The sequence below is a fragment of the Sciurus vulgaris genome (assembly GCF_902686455.1).
Source record: "Sciurus vulgaris genome assembly, chromosome: 17".
Taxonomy (NCBI): Eukaryota; Metazoa; Chordata; class Mammalia; order Rodentia; family Sciuridae; genus Sciurus; species Sciurus vulgaris.
In genome coordinates, this window is record NC_136478.1 from 11,162,901 (window position 1) to 11,190,102 (window position 27,202).

A 27,202-nucleotide genomic window follows, 5' to 3' on the forward strand; every position below is an offset into this window, starting at 1 on the left:
TGCCTTGTAAGCATAAGGCCCTGGGTTCGATCCCCAGCACCCCCCCAAAAAAAAAAAAAAAAAGATTGGGGGCACATCAGTGAACAAAAATCAAATCACTACTTTCATGAAATTTGTATTCTTTTTGGGTTGGGGCAGCAGTGGGAGAAATAGACAAGAAACAAATAAGTAAATAGTCTTTCTGCGGGGGTTTACACAAAGAAAAATAGAGCAGGGTGAGGGGACAGAGGTGCTAATCTGGACCTGGATGGGGGAGTGCTATTTTAAATATGGCTATCAAAAATACCTGTGCTATGGGACATTTAAGTAAAGATCTGGAAACAGTGAGTCAGAGAGATGTATGGGAAAAGGGCAGTCCAGACTAGAGAACCATATTTTTGAGGAACAGCAAAGGGTTCGGTGTGACTAGAGGGGCATTAATAAAGGACAGCGAGGGACCGGATTGTACAGGCCTGTGATAGTCACAGAATTATTTCATTATGAGTGAGATGGAAAGACATTGGAGAATTGAGCAAAGAAATACATTTTTTTGTTTTGTTTTGTTTTGGTACCAGGGATTGACTTGGTCACTCAGCCACTGAGCCACATCCCCAACCCTATTTTTTATTTTTATTTAGAGACAGGGTCTCACTGAGTTGCTTAGCACCTCGCTTTTGCTGAGGCTGGCTTTGAACTCTTGATCCTCCTGTCTCAGCCTCCCGAACTACTGGGATTACAGATATGCACCACTGAGCCCGGCAAGAGGTACTTTTTTTTTTTTTTTTTTAATTGTACACAAATGGGATACATACTGTTTCTCTGTTTGTACATGAAGTAAAGGCATACCATTTGTGTAGTCATGCTTTTACATAGGATAATAGTGTTTGATTCATTCTGTTATTTTTTCCCCCCACCCCGACCCAAGAGGTACTTTTAAAAGGTGATTCTAGCTAATTTGTGTAGAGCAAGAGTGAAAGCAAGCTGTTGCACTATGCTAGGGAGAGATCATAGCTTAGATTTGGGTGTTAGCAATGAAAATGGTTGCACTTTACCTGTTTCTGAGGGCAACAAAATTGGCTAATGGGATGTAGGATGAGAAAAAAAAATTATTTCAGGGTTTGAGTTCTCAACAACTGGAAAAGTAGAGTCACCATTTACTGAGATGGGAAAAACAGGAAATGCATGTTTGAGAGGGAAAGTTCAGAGTTTGATTTGAAACCTATTAAATTTTAGACATGCAGGTGGAAATAATCCTGTTTAATAGTGAGCCTGAAGTTTTCTCATTTTTAGCCCAATTCCACAGGGCTTAGAATGTGACAAGGCAGAGAATGTGTGGCTGTGAGCCTGCTATTAGAAAGGAGCCCCTTCTCCCTGATAACATGGAAGCAGCTAGAGACACCTGTATTCAGAAGAGTCATGTGTCAAAAAGCACTTGTCATTTGCACCTCAGCAAAACCTCTGTAAGCGTCCAGTTTGGGAGTTGCCATTCTGCTTTCACAGAGCAGGTTTCTACTGCCGTGGCTGGTAAAATAATCTAGTGTGCAGCATACCTAACTGGAAACTACTAGGAGTGTGGGGCATCCCCACTCGTATTGATACTTAAGCTGTGGTTAACCGTATGGTTTTTCAAAAGAAAATCCATATGTCACATCCTTAGAAAGGCAGTGTTATCTAGGATGGAGAAAACCAACCCTCCAAGTGACAGTGTGGAGGATCAAAACCAGATGAGGGGACTGGGCTGTGACAGCGCTGTTAATGTGGACCATTGGAAAAAGCTATCAGGACTGATGAAATTAGAGTGACCTAAAGATTTATTCAGTAGGCTGGAGACAGAAATTGACTGTCTGGCCTTAAGCCTCTGGGAATAGAGGAACAGGTAGCAGGAAACTGACAAACAGGATAAAAACTAGAGGGGATAGAAAGAGCCCTCGTTACTTCATCAAATAGTTGAAGGCTGACAGTTTGCTAACTTAGGTACTAGAGTAAGCAGAAACATGGTCCCAAATTTGAAGCTTCTAGACTTAAAAATAGATTTTTAAATCATCCCCCCAAATTTGTATAAAATGCCTGCTCTGGTAAATTCTTTGAAGAAATCCATGGGGTATTGAGAAACTATGACAAACTGAGTTAGGCAAGGTTTGCCTGAGGAATATTAGATCTGACATCTGAAGGAAAGTCAGAGAAAGGGGGAAGGATTCTCCATGATATGGAAACAGTGCAAAGGCTCTATGATAGGAAGGAGCACAGAGGAAGCAAAGATTTTAATAGAGTACAGAAGCCCAAAGAAATAGGGCACCAGATAAGACAGAAAGAGGCTAGGCATTCAGGACTATGAGCCCTACTGGGGTTTTCTGTTTACTAAAAGCACTGAGAACCCACTGAAGTAGTTAAGCCGGGTGGTGCCGTTGCACTTGTGGTTTGAAGAGATCAGTCTGACTTCTTGAGAAATGAACAGGAGTTAGGCAAGAAAAAGGTGAAAATTCATATTACCAATCAATCTAAGGAAGAGAGGACACTGGCTTGGACAAGTACATTGCTAGTATAAAGTAGCAGACGCATTTGAGACAGGAATAAGATCAATAGGACTTGGCAATGGATTATATTATGTGTGTTAAGGGAAATGATGAGGATGGCTCACTTTTTACTTTTTGCCACTAGATTGACTGCAATATAAATCCCTGAGATGAAAGAATGCTGCAAGATGACTCCACCCCACACACACGAATGGGTATTAAAGACTGAATGGAGAGCTGCGTATTAATGGTGTTGGGGAGAGAAAAGAAGATCAGTGTCCTTAGCTTTGGAGGAGGGCTCTGGTTCTTTTTCTTTGAATTAGAGAGAAGGACTAGGTCAAGTGGCACTTCTGCCTCTAACTTTTGAGGGGTTCAGGAAGAAAAATGAGTTATCTCACCTTTAGCAATTGAGGTATATAATTGATGGATGGTAAAGGCTTCTGAACTCTCCAGACAACTGTATTACCTGTATCTGTCAATCTGGAGGTTTAAGATCCACCCCGTGCTCTACAGCAGCCAGTAGCCACGTGGCTATTTTTCTTTTACTTTTTTTTTTTTTTAAGTTGTTGATGAACCTTTATTTATTTATATAAGAAGGGTACCCAGTGCCTTATACATGCTAGGTAAGTGCTCTACCACTGAGCTATGACCCCAGCCTACGTGTGGCTGTTGACAAGTTGAAATGTGACTGGTTCAAATTTGAGATTGTAAATTGTAAAATACACACCAAATTTCTTAAATAGAATGAAAAATTAATATATGATTAACATTAACTCATGATTCTTTGAAATATGCTACTAGAAAAATTTAATTACATCTAGTTCTAATTATAGTTCTCTTGAACAGCTGATTTAGACAGAAGTTCAGACCAGAGCCCCAAGTTACTTCATCCTATTTCAAACCATATTTCGCCCGCACGCAGCTCCCATCAGCAGGTTTCCCGCGTCCCTAAGCGTGGGTCGGAGCTGCGGGACTCCGAGGAGGAGTATCGGCGCCTGCTCCGCCTCCCGAAGGACTACAAGGCCCAGAGTGCACTGCGCCCCTGGGGGTGGGACTGGAAGGCGCAGTCGCTGTAGCGTCACGTCCGCGGCGCCCCGGGTTTCAGCTTGTTCCCTCCGAGGCCGCGCGCCTCGAGGAGACTGAATGGGTGCGTCTACGAGGTTGCTGGTCAGGGGCGCGCGGTGGAGAGGGTCATAGGGCCGCTGAGTCAGGTTCTTCGGGTCTGGCTTTACCAATTCGGTTTTGTACGGGAAAAGGTTGTGAGGACACGTGTCACGTGGGAAAGGGCCGGTGCACGCCTGGAATTTAACAGACACCGCTAAGGAGGCTCCTGTGCGGGCGAGCGCAGGCGTGTGGTCTCGGCTAGTCGGGCGCTCGCGTTGTTCCTACTTCACGGCGTCAGTGCCTTGCTGTCTTCGTCTTGCGTAGCCCCTTGGCCGCGCACTTAGCAAGGGGCTAACGAACAGTAGACTCCCCCTCCACCAAATCCCGCAAAAGCTCCCCTTGTACCTGACTTGATTTTTCTTTGAAAAGGAAGAGTGTTTTTCAGCTTGTCGCAACTGTTACGTGATGATGCGTCCTTGTGGGCAAGGAAACGTCTGTTTAACTGAGCTGTTGTTTTATATGAAGGGATTTTTCAAGTTCTGGAAGGGATGCAAACTTGAATTAAAATGGGCCCATTAAAACTTTGATTCCCTTCAGCAACTGCTCATGTTCATTCAGCGTCAGCTGAGTGAGATGATGTACTTTGTGCTGCTTTCATGGAGTCATCGTGTCTTTCGACAACTTTCACCTTCTTTGACTGTCTTAGTTTGTGATGTGCATCTCTGCGTTTATTTCAGGTCGATGGCAAGATACCCTTCACAAAATATACTGCTTGTGATGCCTCCATGGAAATGACAGGGGAAAGTCCCTTCCAAACGAAAGATTAGGATTTTCCATGCTTTTCTTTGCTTCCAGAGGTTCGAGACTTCTTGCGGGGCCCTGTGGCGCATGCCTGTAATTCCAGCAACTGGGGAGACTGAGGCAGGAGGATCGTGAGTTCAATGCCAGTTTCAGCTACTTAGCGAGGCCCTAAGCAACTCCGCAGGGAGACCCTGTCTGTAATAAAATATAAAAGAGGACTGGGGATGTAGTTCAGTTAGTAAGCGCCCCTGGGTTCAACCCCTGGTACCAAAAAAAAAGAGAGAGAGAGATTCAAGGCTTCTTCGGTTCTCTGACTGTAAAATCACTATTTCTGTCAGTTCCTGCAAGATTTTGTTTAAAACTATTAATGGTCTGATTAACTATTACCATTTACTGTAATAATAGCATTGTATAACTATCTTTCAGAAGCTATATACATTTGGGGCTCAGTACAACCTTTTTTGTTGTTTGTGTTTTGTTTTACCATATTTAGCTATGTTCATTGCTGTATGATCACATCTTCTACTAAGAAGCTTTCATGTCCTTGGGTCCGAGTGAGGTCCGGATGTAAATAGTGAGCACTAATGCAATCAAGAGTGGAGAGTTTCCTACAAAATATCCCAGATCTGCTATTGCTTTTTTTTTTTTTTTTTTTTTTTTTTTAATTAACTTCATGTGCCTATAACAGTCCTTACCCTCACCAAGTAGCTCAAGGCAAATTACCCACAACAGTCATCAAAAATTATTTTTTGTAACATTAATCACAGTTGGCATTAATTGTTAAACATGGTAGCTTTTGTAAATACTATTTGTCACCCTAATAGGTTACTCTTACTACTATTTTAAATGATGAGGAAGCAAACAAAAAAAGTTACCAAGCTACCCAATATAATACAGTTCATTTATAGAAATCCAGAATTAGAACCCAGAAAGGACAACTCCATGCCCACATCTTAAACACAGTTCCTCTAAGAACTCTTGACTAGTGGGAAATCTCCCACGGCGATTTTCTAGAGGGAGGTAGAGATTCATTCTGTTGTAGGAGAAAGAAGAAAAAATACAGTGCCTAAAAAGAACATGTCTAAATTGAGTGGTGAGAGTCTGCCCAAAGCAGGTTGACTTCTGCAAACCTTTACATGCTGTTTCCAGAGGGAGATTGAAGAGGACACTTCCCTGTCATTTGCTTTTTTGTTGAGTAGTAGATGCAGATTGATTAGAGATTTGTCAGATATCTAACATTTTTTTAAGATCTTGAAGAAATAAGGTTTTCTGTGGTTGGTGGGATTTGGGGCTTTAATCTTTCACTGAAGATGAGAAAAGTACAGGGAGGTAATAAAAAAAAATGAACTAGAGTTCCAGATAGAGGAATCTTAGTCTGAACACAGTTGGGCTACACTGGAAAGACTGTCGAAGCATTGGTGCAAGACTAGCATCTGGCACTGGTTCTCCTTTCTGTACTTGTGATGGTTGTGGCTTTTGATCAGAGACTCAGCACCAGCTCCAACCATGTGGACCCCAGATGAGATTGCTCAGCTGTGCTATGAGCACTATGGGATTAGGCTGCCCAAGCAAGGGAAGCCAGAACCAAACCGTGAATGGACGTTATTGGCAGCTGTAGTGAAGATACAGTTTCCAGTTTACCAGCCCAGTGATACTCCTGATAAGCCAGTGCAAGGTGAGACCTTTTCTCTCCCTGTCAGAGATGATAGAATTATATGTTGCTCATCAGGGACAGTTGTGGGCAGGTTGCAGCTATGATGTTAGATGTGTTTCCCTGGTATCCACCAGGTGGCGCATTACTTGTGGTGGGAGACCTCTTGTGGGAATCCCCTACAGACTTATTAAGCCTGCCACAGGGGAAAATTTAGCCTCTGAGTGCTCACTTAATGATTTGTTTTTTCCTCTTAGTGATAAAGGAAGTTGTCTCAATGGGAACAGGAACAAAATGCATAGGCCAATCCAAAATGAGGAGGAGCGGTAAGCATGGGTAGGGGTCTAAGCAAAGAATTGTCTCTCTGGGAGCTTTAGAAACCAGTGTCCGTGTTAACCTTACTCTCCTTATCAGGGAAAAAGGGCCATGTCAGTTGACGTGTCTGACCTCTCAGTTCCTATTGACTGGCACTCCAGTTGGAAGACAGTTCTCCTTTAAATAATGGAAATTCAATGTGAAAGCAAAGGTCACCAGGAACATGCTTTCTGGTTGAACTGAAAGCCAGTCAGTATTTTTATGCTTAAATCACAGGTTCCCTGGGTTTAATTATTCCACATTATTGCCTGGAAGACTTTCAGGCTTTATAGCAGGTGGTCTGATATAGGGGCGGATGTAGCTCAAGTGGCTTCTGGAGTCCCAGAAAACAATCTTGAATTAGATGGAGCTTTTGGTACCAACAAGAATATAGAAATCCTTTAGAGTCTGGACTCATTACCTTCAGCTTGTAGTTAGGAGGTACCTCTTTGAGTTTGCTTGCTACATTCTCTGAACTTTACCTCCTGTATATGAGGAAGCTGTCCCAGAACCGAATTAGATGGAATCATATCACCATGAGCACAAGTATGATACCAGAGTACAAAAGATCTGTACCCTGTCTCCAGGTAAAGATTTTTCTGTAAGTCAGTGGTTCTCATCTGGGGGCAATTTTGCATACCAGGGGACATTTGGCAATGTTTAGAGGTATTTTTGGTGTTACCACTGGGAAAGGGGTATTCCTGGCATCTTTTGAAGAAACCAGGAGTGCTGCTAAACATCTTGTATTGCATAGGCTAGTCCCCCGAAACAAAGAATTTTCTGTCCCCAAATGTCTGCACTGAGTTGAGAAACCAAGCTGAAATGTTTTACCATTAATTGTGATACTTTGTAGCAAAGTCCACCAGGAGCTTCATGGCCATCCTGAGTGCTGGGGTCACTATTGTGTTCTGTTCTAGGAACTAGGGCCTCTGCAGTTTCCATACGACTTCATCTAGTGTCCTGTCTTTGCCACAGGAGATATCCTCAATGATAGCCATGCTGAGATTATAGCCAGAAGGAGTTTTCAAAGGTAAAGCCATATCCCCAGAGAATCTGATTCCCCAGTTTTGGGATGGTGACCCTGGAATTTGTGTTTTCACTAAACTCTCAGGTAATACAGAGTGTCAGTCTGTAAAACTTTGTGGTCTAGACTTCAAACTTGAGTGTACTTTAGAGTCACTTAGAGAGCTTGATAAAAGCCAGATTGCTTGGGGTGGATTAATCAGTCAGTGGTAGAGTGCTTGCATAGCATGTTTGAAGCCCTGGGTTCAATCCGCAGCACTGAAAACATTTTAAAAAATAAAAAGCTGGCCAGGTGCAGTGGCACATGCCTGTAATCCCAGTGGCTCAGGAGGCTGAGGCAGAAGGATCACAGGCTCAAGGCCAGCTTGACAGTAAGACAGTGTCCACCCTGGATCTGCTGAATTAGAATCTATGGGGCATCAGTGTGGGTGGGAATTCTGTTTTTGCAGTACTGAGCTATACCTCTAGCCAAGTTGTTCATTCTGATAATATTTTACAATCCTTAGGTACCTTCTCTATCAGCTCCAGTTGGCAGCTACCCTGAACAAGGAGAGTATCTTTGTCCCAGGAACTCAAAGAGGAATGTGGAAACTCAGACCAGACCTCTTTTTTGTGTTTTTCTCCAGCCATACACCCTGTAAGTATATTCAAGCCTTCACACTAATACTGCATTGTCTACTTTGTTTGTCTCATCCATAGAGATGTTTCTTAGAAGTAGCACTCTGGCTACAGTATAGCTTCAATGGGTGACAGTGCCTTTTTATGTACCTGATCACTTCTCTATTGGTGGAAGGTAGTGGGCACAGGTAAAGAGAAGTGGGTGGAGTCTCACTATAATGCTAGTCAGTTCTCAGAATCAGGATTAGGAAACTAAAGGATTAAACTCTTATTAGGTATGAAGCCAACAATGGGGCTCAGAAGTCCAAAGTCCTACTATGGTAACTTAGCCTGAAACTCATTTCATTCATTCATTTATTGAACACATTTTCTACTAGCCAGGGACAATATGACATACTGAATATAGTAGCAGTGAATTAGACTAACACATTGCTTATCATGATAGAGTCTTTGGGGGCATGTAGACTGTCATGGTTATTTAGGGTAAATGTTGTTGAGTTATTAGGGGATGTTCAGGGGATAGACTCAGCAACTTAAGAAAACTGTTGTCAAAATATAAAATAAAAAGGGCTAGAGCTGGGTGCAGTGGTGCACGCCTGTAATCCCAGCAGCTTGGGAGGCTGAGATAGAAGGATCGAGAGTTCAAAGCCAGCCTCAGCTATAAAGCACTGTGCTAAGCAATTCAGTGAGACCCTGTCTCTAAATACAATACAAAATTGGACTGGGGATGTTTCTCAGTGGTTGAGTGCCCCTGAATTCCGTCCCTGGTACCCCACCCCAACACCAAAAAAAAAAAAAAAAAAAAAAAGGGCTGGAGATGTAGTTCAGAGGTAGAATACTCCTGGATTCAATCTCCAATTCCAGAAACCAAAAACAGAAGAAGACCAGACCTAGATGACCTAGGGGGTCATTTCTTTCTTCTGTTTTTCTTTCTCAAAAGCTGAAAGTATTGCCTGCTTTTTGTAGACAGCAAGTCAGAGTTGACAGTAGAATTTATTCACCCTAAAAACTTTGACATAGGATATAAGATTGTCTTCTGGATATTAAACTTGAATGCAAGTAAAGCAGAAATGGATAATCATTATAAAGAAACAAAATAACTGTCAAGATTTAATCATAATGCAGGCTGAAAATATTGGTATAGCTCAAAAAAGAACGAGGATTAAGAATAGAAGTCAAGAAAAATGATAGGAAATAGTACTCATCTGTGCTCTATCCATGACTGTGGGTGCCCTGGTCCAACCAAAGGATGTTCCTCGTCAGCAGTGTTTCTCAAACTGTAATATGCACACAGGTTATCCACAAATGTTGTTAAAATGCAGATTCAGTAGGTCTGGAGTGAGGCCTGAGGTTCTGCCTTTCCAGCCAACTTTCAGAGGATGCCAGTGATGATAGTCTGCAGACCACCCTTTAAGTAGCCAGGACTTGGGTGGTCCCAGTGGCAGGCATAGCCTTACTTTGGAGACAGATGCATCCAGGGTCACAGCCTGATAGCCCAGCCAAACTATATAAACCAGCAGTCTACAGATGTGCCTATCTGGGAGAGTCTAAGGAAAATCAAGAAAAAGCAAGACTATGTATTGGGTTTGCTAAACTTATAAGACTTTTCTTTCTTCTTCCTTTATTTATATATTTGTGGTGCTTGGATTAAACCCAGGCCTTTAAGCATGCTGGGCAAGTGCTTTACTACTGAACTATGCCCTCTGTTTTCTTAAATTTTTTTCTCTAGAAATTAAAATCAACAACAACAAACAAAAACCCCTCTGGAAATTTTGCTGGTCTGTGAGATCAAAATCTGGAACCACTGATCTGACTTCCTTACATCTTGAGTAATTTTTAAAATGTAACATCTCCCATGGCTTATGTGCAGGAAGAAAGCACACTACCTGGAGAATGTGACTCTCTGGCTCCCCATCGTTTATTTCTCATTACTAATTAATAATTTGGTGCCTTGGTGAACTACTTCAGACTCTTACTTGTGAATTTTATTAGCATGAGTCAGCCTTTCCTGTTAAGGCATTCTGTCAAGATCAAATCTCCCAGTCTAGAGCAAATTCTCCAAAGTTGCTGTCACCTTGTGAGGTCTGTGGAAGTCAGCCAGCCAGAGTCTCTGGCAACACTTCCTATTTCTGCATCTCTTACTTTTCCCACTCTGACATTATAAAGATGACAGATGTATTATTTACACACTTAAAAAAGCAACATGCATTAGGTTAGTGTTTGAAGAAATCACTTCCTTCTCAAGGGAAATTGTGCTTCTTGCTGCCTCTGGTTTTCTTTGGTTCCCTATGAGCATAGAGTAGATCAGAAATCTCTAAACAAGCACAGGGAAACACTAGATGTTTTGGAAACATTGGTTTGAACCAGCATTGTGTAAGTTACTGCAGACCCATTACTGTGGGAATATAAAATAAAATCTCCAAGAGAGGACATTTTGAGCAATGTTTACCAAATTTATTTAACTGTGAAATAAACTACCCACTTTTGTTTTTCCAAGGTATCTTATTAGGAAACCTTGCTTATTTCATTTTTTAAAAATTTTTGGTATGGGGGTTTGAACCCAGGGGCACTTTACCACTGAGCTACAGCCCCAGCCTTTTCTGTTTTGATACAGAGTCTCACTAAGTTGCTTAGAACCTCGCTCAATTTCTGAGGCTGGCCTCCAATTTGAGATCCTCCTACCTCAGCCTCCTGTGATTACAGGTGTGCAACACCACACCCAGCTGAAACCTTGTTCATTCTAAACCAGTGGTTCTTAACTTGGGAAAATTTTGCTTCCTGGGGGACATTTGGCATATCTGGAGACACTTGATTATCAAATTGCAAGGCTATGGGCATCTAGTAGGTAGAGACTGTATTCAGTAGGATGCTGCTGAATATTCTCTAATGTATAGAACAACCCCCACAGAAAAGAGTTCTCAGAGCTGGGTATGGTGGTGCACACCTATAATGCCAGCCTCAGCAACTTAGTGAGGTTGTAAGCAATTTAACGAGGCTCTGTCTCAAATTAAAAAATAAAAAGGGCTAGGGATGTGTCTCTGTTGTTAAGTGCCCCTGGTTCAATCCCCGGTAACCCCCCCACCAAAAAAAAAATTCTCTTAGATATATCTGTACTGGGGATTGAACCCAAGGGCACTTAGCAATTGAGCCACATCCCCAGCCCTTTTTATTTTCTAGTTTGAGATAGGGTCTCACTAAGTTGCTGAGGCTGGCTTCAAATCTGAAATCCTTCTGTCTTAGCCTCTTGAGCCACTGGGATTATAGGTGTGTGCCATCACACCTAGCCTGAGACCTTTTTTTTTTTAAGTTGTTGATGGACAGTATTTTATTTATTTATTTGTCTGCTGAGAATTGAACCCAGTGCCTCACACATGTGAGGTAAGCCTTCTACCACTTAGTCACAACCTCAGCCCTGAGATCTTTCTTTTAACATTGAGTTTTCCATTCCTCTCTCCTTCAGAAACTTAACTCACTGGGTCTAGGAGAGAGTCTTCAACAAGAATCTCAGGGATTCCTAAAGACATTTGCACATGTGCTCTTAACTCATCTCAGGTTACCTGGGAGAACAGATTGATCTTGGTTTAAGGCAGTGATCCTCAGACTTGAGCTGGCATCAGAATCACCTGGAGAGATTACTAAAACACCCTGCTGGGACACCTCCCTCCCCTTCAGAGCTTCTGATTCAGCAAGTCTATTGTGGGTTCTAAAATTTTGCATTTCCAACAAGTTCCCAAGTGACTGATCCAGACGACCTGTGAAAACCATTAGTTTAAGTGTTCCCTCTTCTGCAGGTGGGGATGCCTCCATCATTCCAATGCTTGAGTTTGAGGAACAGCCTTGCTGTCCTGTCAGCAGAGGTCAGGACAGCAGTTTAACCTTTGAAGCCAATGGTAACCTGAAGACTTCTGAAAATGAAAGGAAATGTGAAGACCCTGACAGTCCGGTAACCAAAAAGATGAGACTTGAACCTGGAACTTCTGCCAGGTTCTTCACCAATGGTACAGCACACCACGGCAAGGAAGAAAGTGGCCCATTTGCACCAGGTGTCAGTGGCTCAAACCTCACTGTAAAGAGACTGGCTGCTGTCACCTGTGTAGCTCCCAGAAGTGCCACAGTAGTGGACATTTATAGAACTGGAGCCAAGTGTGTGCCTGGAGAAGCTGAAGACTTAAGGAAGCCAGGCGCTGCATATCACCAGGTGGGGTTGCTCCGAGTGAAGCCGGGCCGGGGAGACAGGACTTGCTCCATGTCATGCAGTGACAAGATGGCCCGATGGAATGTCCTTGGATGCCAGGGTGCACTGTTGATGCATTTCCTGGAAGAGCCCATCTACCTGTCAGCTGTGGTCATTGGGAAGTGCCCATACAGCCAGGAAGCCATGCAGAGAGCACTGGTTGGGAGGTGAGAGGGCAGGGAGGGAGGGCAGTTTGAGAATATGTTCAGAGAGCCTTTAAAGTTTCCCTGCATTTTGATCTAGCAATTGCACTTCTAGGAATTTGCCCTAATGAAGTAATTAAGAAAGTATTCAGACAGTAAGCATTTGATACAGTAAATTTTAAAAAGAAAAAGGAAACCTGAAATACTCTGCAATAGGAAATTAAGTGATTTCTTTTTGTTAAAAATAATATCGGGGCAGGGTGTGGTGGCGCGTACCTATAATCCCAGTGACTCAGGAGGCTGAGGCAGGAGGATCGCAAGTTCAAGGCCAGCCTCAGCAGTTTAGCAAGGCCCTAAACAACTTAGTGAGACCCTGTCTCAGAGTAAAAAATAAAATGGTCTGGAGATGTGGCTCAGTGGTTAAGCACCCCTGGGTTCATTCTCCAAAATCACAAAATAAAAATAATAGCAATAATAATAATAATAATGATGTTGGGGATATAACTCAAAGTTATAGTAGAGCCCAGAGTTCAATCCCCAGCACTGTAAAAGAAAGGTGAAATTTTTTTTTTGATGGTAGGGGATACTGGGGATTGAACTCAGGGGCACTTGACCACTGAGCCCTCTTTTGTATTTTATAGAGATAGGATCGCACTGAGTTGCTTATCACCTCACTTTTGCTGAGGCTGGCTTTGAACTCTCGATCCTTTTGCCTCAGCCTCCAGAGCCACTGGGATTACAGGCATGCACCTCTACACCTGGCCAAAATCTGAATATTTAATATGAAAGATATTCATAATATTTAAAGACTATTGGAGGAGATAAAATGAGCTCCATTTTAATCTTGAAGTATATATGCATATAGAAAACTGTAGGAGGGGGACTGGGCTTGTGGCTCAGTGGTATTGTGCCTGCCTAGCACGTGTGAGGCCACTGCGTTCGAACCTCAGCACCACATAAAAATAAATAAATAAAAAAGAGGCATTGTGTACATCTACAACTAAAAAAAATAAAAATAAAAAAAAAAATCTAGCCAAGGTATAAATGATGATTACTTCCAAGTTGAGGTATTGTGAGGAATTTTACCTTCTTTATTATTACTTTATTTTCTAATTTTTATAGAGTATTATGTTGTTATTATAGTACAAAACCCTTCAATTTTTAAGGATTTTATTTTATTTTATTTTATTTTTTTTTTTTTTTTGGTGGTGGTGTTGAGGATTGAACCTGGGGCCTTGTGCATGCTAGGCAAGCACTTTAGCAACTGAGCTATATCCCCAGCCCTTAATTTTAATTTTTTTAAAAGGATCAAGAATTACCACACTTATTTTTTTTTTTTTTTTTTTTTTTTTTTTTTTTTTCTTGCGGTACTGGGGATTGAACTCAGGGCCTTGCGCTTGCAAGGCAAGCACTCTACCAGCTGAGCTATCTCCCCAGCCCAAGAATTACCACACTTATGACCAATCTAAGTGGTCTCCCTAAAGGAGGCTGCCAAGCCTGATAAATGCTATAGTAAATGAGGACTGGAAGAAGCCATGGCCAGGGAAATATCATGGGCTTATGTCAAACACACAGCCTCTGGAGCAGATTCTAAAAAGTAACCCCAGAATATGACCCAGCAGTTGCACTTCTCAGTACAACCCCAAGAGAAATGAAAACATACACCCACACAAAAACATATACAAATGTTTATAGTAGTACTCTTAACAGACAAAAGATGAAACAGCCCAAATGCCCATTAGTGGATAAATAGACAAAAAGCATGTGGTGTATCCATACAATCAAATATTCGGCTGTAAAACGGACTGGAGTACTGAACCTTGAAAACATCTTTATGAGTGAAAGATGATTTCATTCATTTGAAATATCCAGAAGAGGCAAGTCATAGAGACAGATAGTAGATTATTGGACACCAGGGGCTGGAGAAGGGGAAGCAGAGTGACTGCTGATGGGTGTAAGGTTTTGGGTCTTGGAGTTGCTCTCTACACAGTTTTATACCAGTATGTTGGCATCTAGTATGTGCAGAAGATATAAAAGGGAAAAAATTAAGCTTTTCTATATTGGGATATTTTCAGTTTCTGGTGTGTTTAAAAGGATTTCCTAGGAAGCAGGTGCCAACAGGTTAAAGATTCTGCTTAAAGTTTTCAACTTTCTCAAACCTTTTAGCAGGAATGAATTTCGATGTTACTGACATCACTGATGAATGTTGACTCAATTCTTAGTTATCCCTTCAGAGTGATAGATAGAGCCCTACTGTGTAGATTTTATTCTGGCATACTTTCTGGTCCCCAAAATAATAAACAAGTAGATTCACACACCTCCTAAGGCCTTTGTCTCCCACTAAGGCTCAGGGATGATGATGTGGTCCACAGTCCTAGATCACTGTTTTTCTTGAGGAGTACACCTCAACTAAACACATTTTCCCTCACACTTAGGTGTCAGAATGTCTTGGCTTTACCCAGAGGCTTTGGAGTTCAAGAACCAAAAATACAGCAGTCAGGTTTACTGTTTGAACAGAGCCGCTGTGCAGTACAGGCAAAAAGAGCTGACAGTTCCAGCCGACTTGTTCCATGTGGGGCAGGTAAGGGATCCAGGTTGGATTTTCCTGGGATAACTTCTCCCCTGTCAGAGTAGTCTGGGAGGGTCTGCATCCACCCAGCTTAAACAGACAGTTCACCATTCTAGTAGTCAACAATGGAGACACCCACACCAGGTTAAGTTTATATCTGTGTGACCCTGAGCAAGTGAGTTACCTCCCCTGGCCTCAGTTTCTTTATCTTCAGATTAGAAGAGTATTGTTCATCATGGTTATTTTGAGGATTGAGAAATTCCATCACATGCATTTACTTTCTGTCTAGACTAATACATTTTCAATGAAATTATAAGCTCTTAATGATGATATTGAATCCTGCACCACTGGATTATCCTGTTGTACCCTAGAGGCCAGGCATCAAAGTAAAATCATTCTCTATGATATCTTATCCAGCTTTCATGGTCCTGTAGAGTCAGAAATATTTTTATTAAAATTTTCTGGTATTCATAAGAAACAAAACCAGTTTTAACCACAGAATTTTGCCTTTTTGCAGCTATCAGCTGGGCTGCAGTTCCTGAGCAGCCATTGGGTGTTACTGCTAATGGCTTTCCACAGGGAACAACAAAGAAAGGAATCAGAAGTCTTCAGGCCAGGTACAGCATAGTGGAGCAGGAGAAGATGGTGACTATGAACTCACACCTTCACTAGATGACTCTAGAACATTTTCATCCCCCCTACCCCCCAAGAAAACTTTGCCCATTTGTAGTTAACTACCTGTTCCTTCCTCTCCCTGGCACTTGGAAGTTTAATTCACTTTCGGTCTTAATGAGTTTGTCTCCTGGACAGTTCATATCAACAGACCATATAATATGTGCCCTTTTGTGTCTGGTTTCATTCACATAGCTTATTTTCATGCTTCACTCATGTTGTAGCTTGTATCAATACTTCATTTTTTCCTATGGTTAAATAATATCCCATTGTATGAATATGCCACATTTAGCTTATCAGTTCATGAATTGATACATATTTGGGTTGTTTTACTTTACTTTTTGTCTATTGTGAGTAAGGTGGCTATGCCATTTCACATTCCCACCAACAATGTGAAAGGGAGTTCCAGTGGCCCTCCATTCTGTGCAACTCTTTTTATTGTCTCTTTTTTTATTGTGGCTATTCTACTCAGTGTGAAGTGATATCTCTTTATGGTCTTGATTTACATTTCCCTAATGACTAAAGGGGTTGATCATCTTTTTATGAAATTGTTATCCATCTGTATAGCTTCTTTTTTGGTACAAGGAATTGAACCCAGGGCCTCATAATCTCTGAGCCACATCCTCAGTCCTTATTTTACTTTTTATTTTGAAACAAGGTCTCATTAAGTTGCTGAGGCTGGCTTTGAACTTAGGATCCTCCTGCCTCAGCCTGCCAAGCTGCCAGAGTTATAGGTCACCACACCCAGCCATTTGTAAATCTTCTTTGGACAAAATACCTATTCCCATTCTTTGCCCACTTTGTTAATTTGTTAATCTTTTTAGAGCATTTTAAGATTCTTTTATATACTTTGGATACTAGTTCTTTATTAGATATATTATTTCTAAATATTTTCTCCAGTTCAATAAGTTGTTATTTCACTTTATAATCTTTTAAAGCACAAAAGTTTAAAATTTTGATGGAATTAAATGTACTTTTTCCTTTGGTTGGTTATGCTTTTGGTTGTAATATTTAGGAAATTATTACCTAATACAGATCACAAAGATTTCCTCAATGTTTTCTTCTAGTAGTTTTGGGGGTTTTGCTCATATGGTGAGAGCTTTGATCCATCTCGAGTTGATTTTTCTGTGTGGGTAGATATTCCCATCACATGCGTGTGCATGTAGATATTCAGTTGTCCAGCATGATTTTTTGGGAAAGCCTATTGTTTCCTTAAAGAAATTAAAAAAAAAAAAAAAAAATTCCTTCACCACTAGGCATTCTGGTTTCTGTAGGTCAGCATCAGCCAAGCATCATCAAGGAAGCTCCACAGTGATTGGGTTTGCAAAGGGCATCTGGAAACGGGACTTTGCATCTTCAGGCTGGCTCTTGCTAAAGTGTAGGGTTTGTGGGCTGCTAGACATGAGGCTCAGGTTTCATCCCTCAGGTCCATGCATGTTCCCATGGGGCACCCTGTTTCTATTGCTTGGCCCTCCCCTTGAGCTAGAGGTGGTCTGTAGTAGCTAGGAGTGGGAGGACTTCAGGGGAGAGGCCACTTCACCGCAGGCATTTCCATCTGTCTGGATTGAGCTGTTACTAGTGGGGTGGGACTCCCACAATTTACAAGTAGTCCTTTTTAATCTAAATCACTTTTACCTTTCTTTATTATGCCTTTTAAAAAATCGTAAAGTTCAAAGATGGATTTGATTTTTTTTTTTTTTAATTTGTTCTAGTTAGTTACACATGACAGTAGAATGCATTTTGACACATTGTACACAAATGGAACACAACTTCTCATTCCTTTGGCTGTAGGTAGTGCAGAATCATACTGGTCATATAATCATACGTGTGTGTATAGGATATTTCACGTCCTTCCCATCCCCTCCTTCCCATCCCTTGTTTTTTGTTTTGCTGTGCTTATTTACCTGTCTCAAAACAACCCATAAAACTCAATTTATGTTCATTTTTTAGCCTTTTTTTTTTAAATTAAAGATTCTCTCTTCAGAGCCACTAAATGGCAGGGTTCAGATGGCCTATGCAGCAGACCCTGTCTATCCCTGAAAGCCTAGACTGTTGAATTGAAATTTTTTGGAGTTAGACATTTTTAGACTAGTCTTCCCCCAGGAGAGTTCCTGGTTTCAGGCCACCTTTTGTACGCTTCAGGAGACCAGCTCTCAGCCATAGAGAAGGATGTATGAGCAGAGTGGGTCATGAGGGACAGAACCACAGGTTTCCTGCTGAGCTCTGTGTCTGTTGTCATGACAGCCTTGCATGTCCTCAAGTCGGCCCCACCCAGCTGAGTGTGGCTTCTGTTTGCTGCTTGGCTCAGAGCAAAAAATTGTTCTTATTTGCTCTGGGTCCATAACCTCTTTTACTGGAAGAGCCTGGCTCAAATACCACCACTGCCTTCCGACTCAAATATCATCTTCCTTCAGATTCCCTTGGTGCTGTTCTCCAGCTTGTCCGGGTATGCCAGTGCTACCTGTGTGCTTGAGAGTGCCTCATGATCTAATCCTGCCTCTGTCTCCAACTATCATCAGTTGGGGCAAGTCCAGCTGCTCTCTGGGCCTCAGTGTATTCATATCTTTAAATGAGGATTTTCAGTACACGATCTGAGGCCTTACATGTTGTGGATGTCTCTCCATGTAGAAGGCAAACTCCATACAGGGAGGAAGTATAAAGAGAGTGGAAGCTTTGGGATTGAAGAGACCAGTGTTTAATTACTGACTTCCTTTCTCCCCAGTCATTTGGATTTGAGCAAATTATTCAATCACTCTGAACTTGTTTCCGCAACCAAGAAGCAAGTTAGCTGCTGTCTCCATCCCACAGGAATAGTGTGAGAATCGAGTAAGATGGAGTACAGCAGGGCAGTGCAGTTTGAAGTACACATTTTGTCAAGATTGATTTCCCTTCTAATCATCAAGTGAAGCTTTGTATAATTATGATGTGTGAAGGAAGCAGAATTGCCTTTATTCTAAGACCAACATCTGCTTCAGAGAAAGATTTTCTCACTGCTGATGCCTGAGTGCCAGCATCATGAGACCACCTTCTGTGGAACTGCAGGGAAAGGAACCTTGATGGGTTGTTAGAAATGATGTGGTAGACTAGTGCAACACTAGAAGGAAATATTTAAATCTTTATAATAATGGGATAATAACAGGAAATAGATAAGATCTCATTTTAAGAAGCTTAATTCTACTCTGCCTTTCTCTGTCCTGAAGAAACAAATACTTTTCCCATGCCTGTAGAAAATGTCCTGAAGAGATCATTACAGGGTTTGTTGACTCCTGAGAGTGAGGGACTTCCAGAAAAATCCAAGTGTGTCTGAGTATGCCCATAAAGAAAAGGCTAAGTTTAAAACATCAGTGTGAATTCATAAGCTGCTTAAAGTTATGTATGTATGTGTAGCTTTCCTTGCTCTTTCTCTGGTACCAACCAGCTATTTTAACCAACTCACAAGGAAGAACCTAGTACCTCAGAATGTTATCCTCCTTGCCAGAAGGATCCAGGGTTCCTTGAAGAGCAGCAAGCAGCTAATAGCCACCTAGAAAATTATCAGCCTCCTTGGATAACCTCAGTAGTTTTTGTTGAGTAAGTCTCTCTTTAACAGAAGACTTACCAGTGTAGTCACCGGTGCAGTGTTCTGCTGTTGAGCAGGGCTTGAGAAAAGACTTGCGTCTCTGGAGAGAGCTCTCCAGTGCAGGAAAGGTCCCAGCATTCCCAATCTCCTTTCCACCCCCCCACCCCCACCCCCAGTGTTGGCGATCAAATCCAGGGGATCGCACATGCTAGGCAATCACTACCACTGAGCTGTACTCTCAGACTCCCAATCTATCTTTATAGATGTGACATCTTAACATTGCTGATAAGGTGACCTAGGCCAAAAATGTTCTTTGGAAAGTGCCATTTGGTTCTCCAGAGGGCAGAGTGTTGAAAACTTTTATAGATTTATTCTCAAGAAGCTGTTAAGCTACTAGCACCAGTGACCTCTGCAGTGAGGCTGGAGTCCTTGACATTCCACTGCCATGAGAGTGGTGAATAAAATCCAGTAAGCCTTCTTCCAATGAGATTTAGGAGGTATGTTGAACCTTGATGTGGATCTGTTCTCCAGGCTGCAGATCATAACATGGTAGAATACTAAGGCTTCTTGTTATTGTGAATGAAATGCCTCAACATATTTCACTAATACTCAGTAATTTAATAAATTATTCTTTGATATTTGCACATTGGTGGCTACTGGGTTGTGTGCACTCACCTATTGATATTTCAGAGGGAAATATGAGTATCCTGAATAGCATATTAGTTTATTTTTTCATGTTCCTTCTTTGCTGATTCTGGGTGATGTTTGCAGTAGAAATGTTGAGTCTATAAGACTTTCCAGACTTATTGAACAATAAAATGTACTGTCTTGTTACCAAAAATGATTGCAGAGTCAAATCTGAAGATGAAATCTTTGATTCTAGTTAATGAGGAACATAGCTGGGTGTCTTTTATCCACTTGAGAGAATATGTACAGTAAAACTTAAAAGTTATTTGTTTTCATCTGGGTAAAGTCAGCTTAGATACATCGTACCAGCTGTTTTAAAAGAAAAAGAAATCCTAAATTTTCACTCTTTGAGGATCAGTAACTCCTGGCTTTCTTCATATTTAATATGTCTCTATTAGCCGTGAACATTGTTCTCTTGCTCCATTTTTATACCCAGGTCAGTCAGGGAGCCCCATTTCTTTGTCTTGTAAGAGATGTTCCCTGCTCCCAGATATAGATCCACTCTCCCCAGTGCTCCGATACTTCCATGGAGGGTAACATCAGGATCTAAAATCCATAGAGGAATCATGCACATTTCTTGCTTTTCCTGTGGTGTCAGGTTAATGTAGCTGGTTTGTTCTTCAATGAATGCATCAGGCAAATTTTTTTTTTTTTTGGTGCTGGGGATCAAACCCAGGGCCTTGTGCTTGCAAGGCAAGCACTCTACCGACTGAGCTATCTCCCCAACCCCAAATGTTTTTAAAGCTGAAAATCTTGACTAAAATTAATTGTTTGATTATTAGTTAATACACATAAGTCAAATAGCAAAATTATATTCATATTTACATTAAAATTACTAGATGAATAAAAGATATAACATTACAGTTGCCTTTGGTGCCTACCCTTTGGGTATATTTTCTCCAATGTTTAATAGATCACTTTTCTTGAGTAATAATTTTTGGATAATAATTTGTTCAATTGCACTTGACTGAGGTAGCTATATAAACACCCAGGACTTAGTTGTGTAGCTTAAGCTTTAGTTCCAGAGAATTAATATTTCAGTCTGACAGTTCTTACTTTGTGGCAGTTTCAGCTCTAGTACCTTATTAGTGGTTTTAGCTATTGCCAGATGGATGAATTCAGTTCTTTATTAAATGGGTGGGGAAAATTAAGCATTTTGAGATACAAGGGGGTTTTTTTCTTTGTTTTGTTTTTGGTCCAGTATCTTTCTGGTGTACCTGCAGAGACCCAGTGCATGATTACATATTAAAGATTCCTGTATGCAATAAAGACTTCCTGTCATGAGCAATTTAGTAAGACCCTGTCTCCAAATAAAATTAAAAAATAAAAGAAAGGCTGGAGATATTGTTCAGTGGTAAAGCACCCCTGGGCTCAATCCCCAGTAGCATTAAAAAAAAAAAAAAAAAATTCCTGTCAAACAGTCATTTTATTCTTTGTAGAAATAGAAACTACAGTTATTTTATATGAATTTCTTGTTTTGTTGTTGTTAGGCATGTTCATTATAATGTGCCTTGGTGTGGATCTGTTGTGATTTTGTGCATTTGGTGTTCTGTAAGCCTCTTGAATTTGCATTTCCATTTCATTCTTCAGGCTTGGGAAATTTTCAGATATTACTTCATTGAATAGGTTGTTCATTCCTTTGGTTTGTATCTCTGTGCCTTCCTCAATCCTGATAATTCTTAAATTTGGTCTTTTCATGATGTCCCATAGTTCTTGGAGATTCTGTTCATGATTTCTTACCATCGTCTCTGTTTGGGCAACTTTATTTTCAAGATTAAATATTTTATCTTCATTGTCTGAGGTTCTGTCTTCCAAGTTGTCTAATCTGTTGGTGTTGCTTTTCATTGAGTTTTTTATTTGGTTTATTGTTTCCTTCATTTCAAGGATTTCCGTTTTTTTTTTTGTTTTTTTTTTTTTTTTTGAGAATCTCTATCTCTTTGTTGAAATGATCTTTTGCTTCCTGCTATTGCTCTTTCAACTGCTTATTGGTATGATTACTCATTGCCTGCATTTGCTCTCTTATCTCATCTTTTGCTTCATGAATCATCTTAATTATGTATAATCTGAACTCTTTTTCTGACATTTCTTCTACCATACCATCACTGGATTCTATTAATATAGAATCTAGATTTGTTTGAATCATTTTCTTCCCTTGTTTTTTCATGCTGTTCATCTATCTTCCCCTCTAGCAGTGCAGATCTGGGGTATTACAGTTTCCCCCCTATAGACTTATAGTGACCCTATAGGTTTCCAAAACCCTTTCTTTAAGGGGGGATCAATATTAGCAGTGCCCAGTTCAGACAGTGTGCAACCCGAAACCAAATAGCCCCTATGAAGACATTAACAATATTGTCATAATAAACAGAATGAGTTCAATTATTATCTTCAGTATAACAAATAGATTTGCAGTAAGGTCTGCAGTTTCTAATGGAGGACAAAGAGGATATAGAGGGATGTAGGATGTAGCTGTTAATGGGATAAGAAAAGAATATATAGAAGTTCTAGATAATAGAGTGAGAGTGTAATCAAAAGAGGTTGGTTGTTAACATGTGAAAAGGGAGAAAGAGACTCTGAGGGAACAGGTAAACAAAAGAAAAAGAGCGAGAAAAGGAAAGAAATAAAAACTTAAAATTTTTCAATAAGGAGAAAAAAGAAAATCTACATTATAATAGTCATATAGTATTCAAACCTCCAAGTCTTCAGTAGCCTGATGCTTGAGAAGTACCTGACAATGAGCTTCAAGTCTCCAGCAGGCGTCTCAGGATGGCATTTGCCCCACCTAAAGATGGGAGATACAGCTTCCAGATTATCCAAGATGGCTGCTCTGGCTTCCAAATGTGTTGGCAAATGGGGAGCTGCAGCTGGGGGTGGGTATGGTCAGCTGGAGGTCCTGGAGGCAGGGTGCGGTTGGTCAGGCAGGGGTCCTGGAGGTGGGGTGTGGTCGGTCTAGTTGTGGGATCCTGGAGGCGGGGTGCAATCAGTTGGTCTGGGGTCCTGGTGGCAGGGAGCAGTCAGTTGATGTGAGGGTCCTGGAGGCAGGGAGTGATTGGTCGGGCTAAGGGATCCTGGAGGCGGGGCTTAGTCAGTACAGCCAGGGGTTCTATGGGGCCTGGTGTTGTCTCAAAATGGCAGCAGCCACGTGTAACCAAACCTGCAGGTACTGTGACAGTGAACTTCCAGGCAAGAGCAGCAGTTGGCGCTCCACTGGCGGTTTGTGGTCACGTTGCTGACTGCTGTCGGATGATCGGGAGGTGCCCCTGGCGGTGGGTGATGGATAGGTGAAAGGCAGGCAATGGACAGGCAAGAGGCAGGCCAGTGGCGGATGACAGGTGCCTGACAGTCTGTTTCCAGTTCTTCACCCATCCCTGTGTCTACCTGCTTTGTCTTGTGACTCTGCTGAATTTCATGTTTTAAGTGAACACTTGTGTCAAATCTAGGAATCATATATATCTGAATCTGTTTCTGGCATTCTATTCTGTTCCGTTGTTCTACTTACCTTCATACCAGAGTCATACTCTTCACCCTGGCTTTATAATAATTTCTGTTACAGCTAGTCCCCTTGACATGTCTTTGAAGAGTGCCTTGGCCATTTTTGGACCTTTAAGTCTTTTTTTTTTTTTTTTTTTGTACCAGGGACATGCTACCACTGTATTACATTACCTCCCAGACCTTTTTAATTTTGAGGCAGGGTCTTGCTAAGTTGCTGAGGCTGGCCTTGAACTTGTGATCCTCCTGCCTCAGCCTCCCAAGTTGCTAGGATTATATGTATGCACACATGCCCAACCAGACCTTTAAATCTAAAGATCAATTTAAGGGAAATTGACATCTTTCAATAATATCTTCTGAACAGGGAATATGCTACATCTCTCTCTAACACTGGTGCCTTAGATTTATAACAGGTAGTTTGAGTATCTACTTATTTAGGTCTTCTTAGATATTTTTCAGTGAAGTTTTTTTTCAATGATGTTGTGTGTGTGTGTGTGTGTGTGTGTGTGTGTGTGCGCGCGCGCGTGTGTGTGTGTTGCTGGGGATTGAACCCAGGGTCTTGTCAGGGCCTTGTGCATGCAAGGCAAACATCTGCAGGCCCAGTTCACAATGAAGTTTTTTTTGATTCTGTAATATTTTTTTATTGACAATTGCAACCCAAGAATAAAATGTTTTTATAGAATTATTCCACCACTTAATGTACTATTGGCTGTTTTGTAGTGCCAATAAACTTTTATTATTTTCTTTATATAAATTTATCACATCCTTTATTAGATTTATGCCATGAATGTGCATTAGTTACATGTTGCTGTGTAACAAATTGCTGCAAAAATAGCAACTTGCTGTGTGTAAATCCCAGCAACTTGGGTGGCTGAGGCAGGAAAATTGCAAGTTCAGAGCCAGCATCAGCAATTTAGAAAGGGCCTAAGCAAGTTAGCAAGACCCTATCTCAAAATTAAAAATAAAAAAGGCTGGGAATGTGGTTCAGTGGTTTGACACCCCTGGGTTCAATCCCCAGTACCAAAAGAAAAATAGCTTAAAATAACAATGAACATTTATTATTTATTTCATTTTCTGTGGATTTAGGATTTAGGAAGAGCTTAGCTAGCTAATTCCGACTCAGGGATTTGAGAGGTTACTCTCCTTTACATTAGCTACAGTCATCTGAAGGAGTGACTGGGACTAGAGGATTCCATTACAGAACAGCTTACTCACACGACTGACAGATTAATGTCAGCTGCTGGCAGGACATTTCAGTTCCATACAACACCAGACCTCTCCATAAGGCTACTAGAGTATTCATCTTTACAACATGGTGGTAGCTGGCTGCCCGACAAAAGTGATCCACAGTGTCTTTTATGATCTAACCTAAGAGTCACACTCCACCACAAAATCCTAATGGTTATACAGGTCGGGCTCATTCCATGTAGGAGGGGATTGCACAGAGGCACAAATAACAAGAGGCAAGAGTCCTTGGGGGCCATCTTGCAGGTTGATTACCCTAGGTGCTACTTTAATAGTTTCTTTTTATCTCATTTTCTGGTCATCACTTTTGTAACTTTTTTTCCTTTTTATGGCAGTTAAATACTTGCATCCAGCATATAATTTGCAGATTCTTTTGGAATTTTCTAAGGTAGTCTTCTACAGATAGTGATTCCCTTTCCAATCCTCCACTCCTTTTGTTTACTTTTCTTACTGCACTGACTAGAACTGACAAATGTAACATCACAATCATCTAAAAATAATGATTTTGTTTTTCAATCCTTTTTTTTTTTTTTTTCTTGGTGCTGAGGAGTGAACCCAGGTCCTCATGAATGGTAAGCAGGTGCTTACCACTGAGCTACCCCCAGGCCATGTCCTACATTTATTTTATCTTGTTTTACTGGCCACAGTCTTCTAGCAATGTTCAATAAAAACAGTGATAGTACCTTATTTTATTCCTAATTTTAAGGATGTTTATTTGTTGTGAGTTTTTAATAGATATCCTTATGAACTTAATATATTTTTCCTATTCCTAATTTGCTAAAAAATTTTAAATCATTCAGTAGATATTGAATTCTACCAAATGCTTTTTCTGCATGTATGTTTCTCATGTTATTTTTCTCCTTTTAATTTGTTAAAGGAAGTCCCATTGGTTTTTGTTTTGTGTTCATGTTAAAGCAGATTTATTTCCTGAGTGCCAGCAGCCACTTCAGCATAGTTCAGACTGAAGGACAGCACCATGTGAGGGCTTAAGCTTCCCAGCAAGCAGTGATTCCTGAAGTAGGCTAGATCCCACCATGCCTGGGAGATTTTAGCAGATTCTATGATTCTCTGTTTTATACTATCAGTTATGTGTCCAAGCTGAGGTTATGATGTGCTAAGATGATGCATAGTACAGCATATAAAGATGAGACTACGTTGTTAGTGCATCAGCATTTCCCCGTTTCTTGAAGAATCTCATATATTGTGCATGTGAGGGAAAAGAAAGCAACACATAACAGTCAAGGCACATCTGGCATAGATGAGCAGAAGTCATGAAGGCCCAGGTGGGCTTGTAAGCCATCAGTTACTCACTCCTTTAAGTATTATACACTCTGACATCCATCCAGAAGTTTGTTGTCTAGGAGCAGCAGCTTGGCCTCCAAAAACCAGAGTGCGTACAGACTGCGCTTCAGGTGGCTGGTTCACACAAGGAATAGCACTTACGTCTCTTTTGAGTTTTCTACCTCTTGTAAACCATATTACTGACACAGACAAGCTTCTTTGAAGGGAAGTAACTACTGGGCAAAATAGTAAGATCCATCTCAGAGAAAAAGAAAATCTTTTGGGGCTGGGGATGTAGCTTTTGAGGCCCTAGGTTTGATCCCTAGCATATCAAAAAAAGAACGAAAAAAGAAAAAGGTCTGGGGTTGTGGCTCAGTGGTAGAGTGCTTGCCTAGCATGTGGGGGGCACTGGGTTCAAACGACAGCACCACATCTAAAAAAAAAAAAAAATGGAAAACAATGGTTAAAAAACAAAAAGGTAACCAGGTGTGTCTTACAGGTATTTAGGAGTTTCCCCTCACTATACCCCATTCTAGCCTGTTAATGATTCCAGTGCTAATGACATTTTCTTTCTTTCTTTCTTTTCATTTTTTTTATTCTTTTTTTATTGTAAACAAATGGGATACATCTTGTTTCTCTGTACATGAAGTAGAGGCATACCATTTGTGCAATCATGCATTTACACAGGGTAATAGTTTTTGACTCATTCTGTTATTTTTTTTCCCTTCCCCCCTGCTAATGACATTTCTTATGATGAGTATCATTTTTTGTACCTCAACCTGGTTGGACATCCCAGGTCTAGATTTTCTCCTTGCCAAGTACAGACAGAAGTGAGGCTCTGGCACTTTGAAACATAAATACCATGTGAAGCCTTTATATTTGATTAGGGGCCTAGAATACAGTATTAAACAATCATCTTTGCCTTCTTTTTCTGAACAGATCCAGAATCAGCAAAGTGGAACTCTTTAGATCATTCCAGAAGCTCCTAAGCAGCATTTCAGAGGACAAGTGGCCAGACTCCCTCAGGTGACGCTGTTGACCCACATTTTTCATGTTTGGGAACATTTCTGTTTTGGTTCTGGCTTGTGAACAGCAGGAAGCTTTGGCAGGAATGGTGGTTCAGCAAACCAGTTGAGCACATAATTACTGACCACATGCTTTCCTGCCCCCACAGCCCTGCCTGCAGATAATGGTAATTTGAAGGGTCTGTGTCTGGTCTTGCTGAGGTGAACAAGGGGGATATCCTTAAGTCTTAAGTTGTAGAAGGAAAAGCAGTTTTTTTT

At 41.1% G+C, this 27,202-nt stretch overlaps 1 protein-coding gene across 5 annotated transcripts in view; it reads left to right on the forward strand.

Moving 5' to 3' along the window:
* The first annotated feature begins 766 nt into the window (after positions 1-766).
* Positions 767-27,202, forward strand: part of ADAT1 (adenosine deaminase tRNA specific 1) — a 56,223-nt gene continuing 29,787 nt past the window's right edge. The window contains exons 1-9 of one of the 5 annotated variants that reach the window (XM_079119672.1): positions 772-4,528; positions 5,882-6,072; positions 6,306-6,374; positions 7,378-7,432; positions 7,932-8,062; positions 11,835-12,444; positions 14,856-15,001; positions 15,507-15,606; positions 26,859-26,945. In XM_079119672.1, coding sequence (XP_078975798.1) covers positions 4,485-4,528; positions 5,882-6,072; positions 6,306-6,374; positions 7,378-7,432; positions 7,932-8,062; positions 11,835-12,444; positions 14,856-15,001; positions 15,507-15,606; positions 26,859-26,945 — 1,433 coding nt within the window. In that variant the 5' untranslated portion in view covers positions 772-4,484. Of the gene's footprint in view, positions 4,529-5,881; positions 6,073-6,305; positions 6,375-7,377; positions 7,433-7,488; positions 7,514-7,931; positions 8,063-11,834; positions 12,445-14,855; positions 15,002-15,506; positions 15,607-26,858; positions 26,946-27,202 lie in introns of those variants that run through there. The other 4 variants (XM_079119671.1, XM_079119674.1, XM_079119673.1 and 1 more) reach the window with 4 other exon arrangements.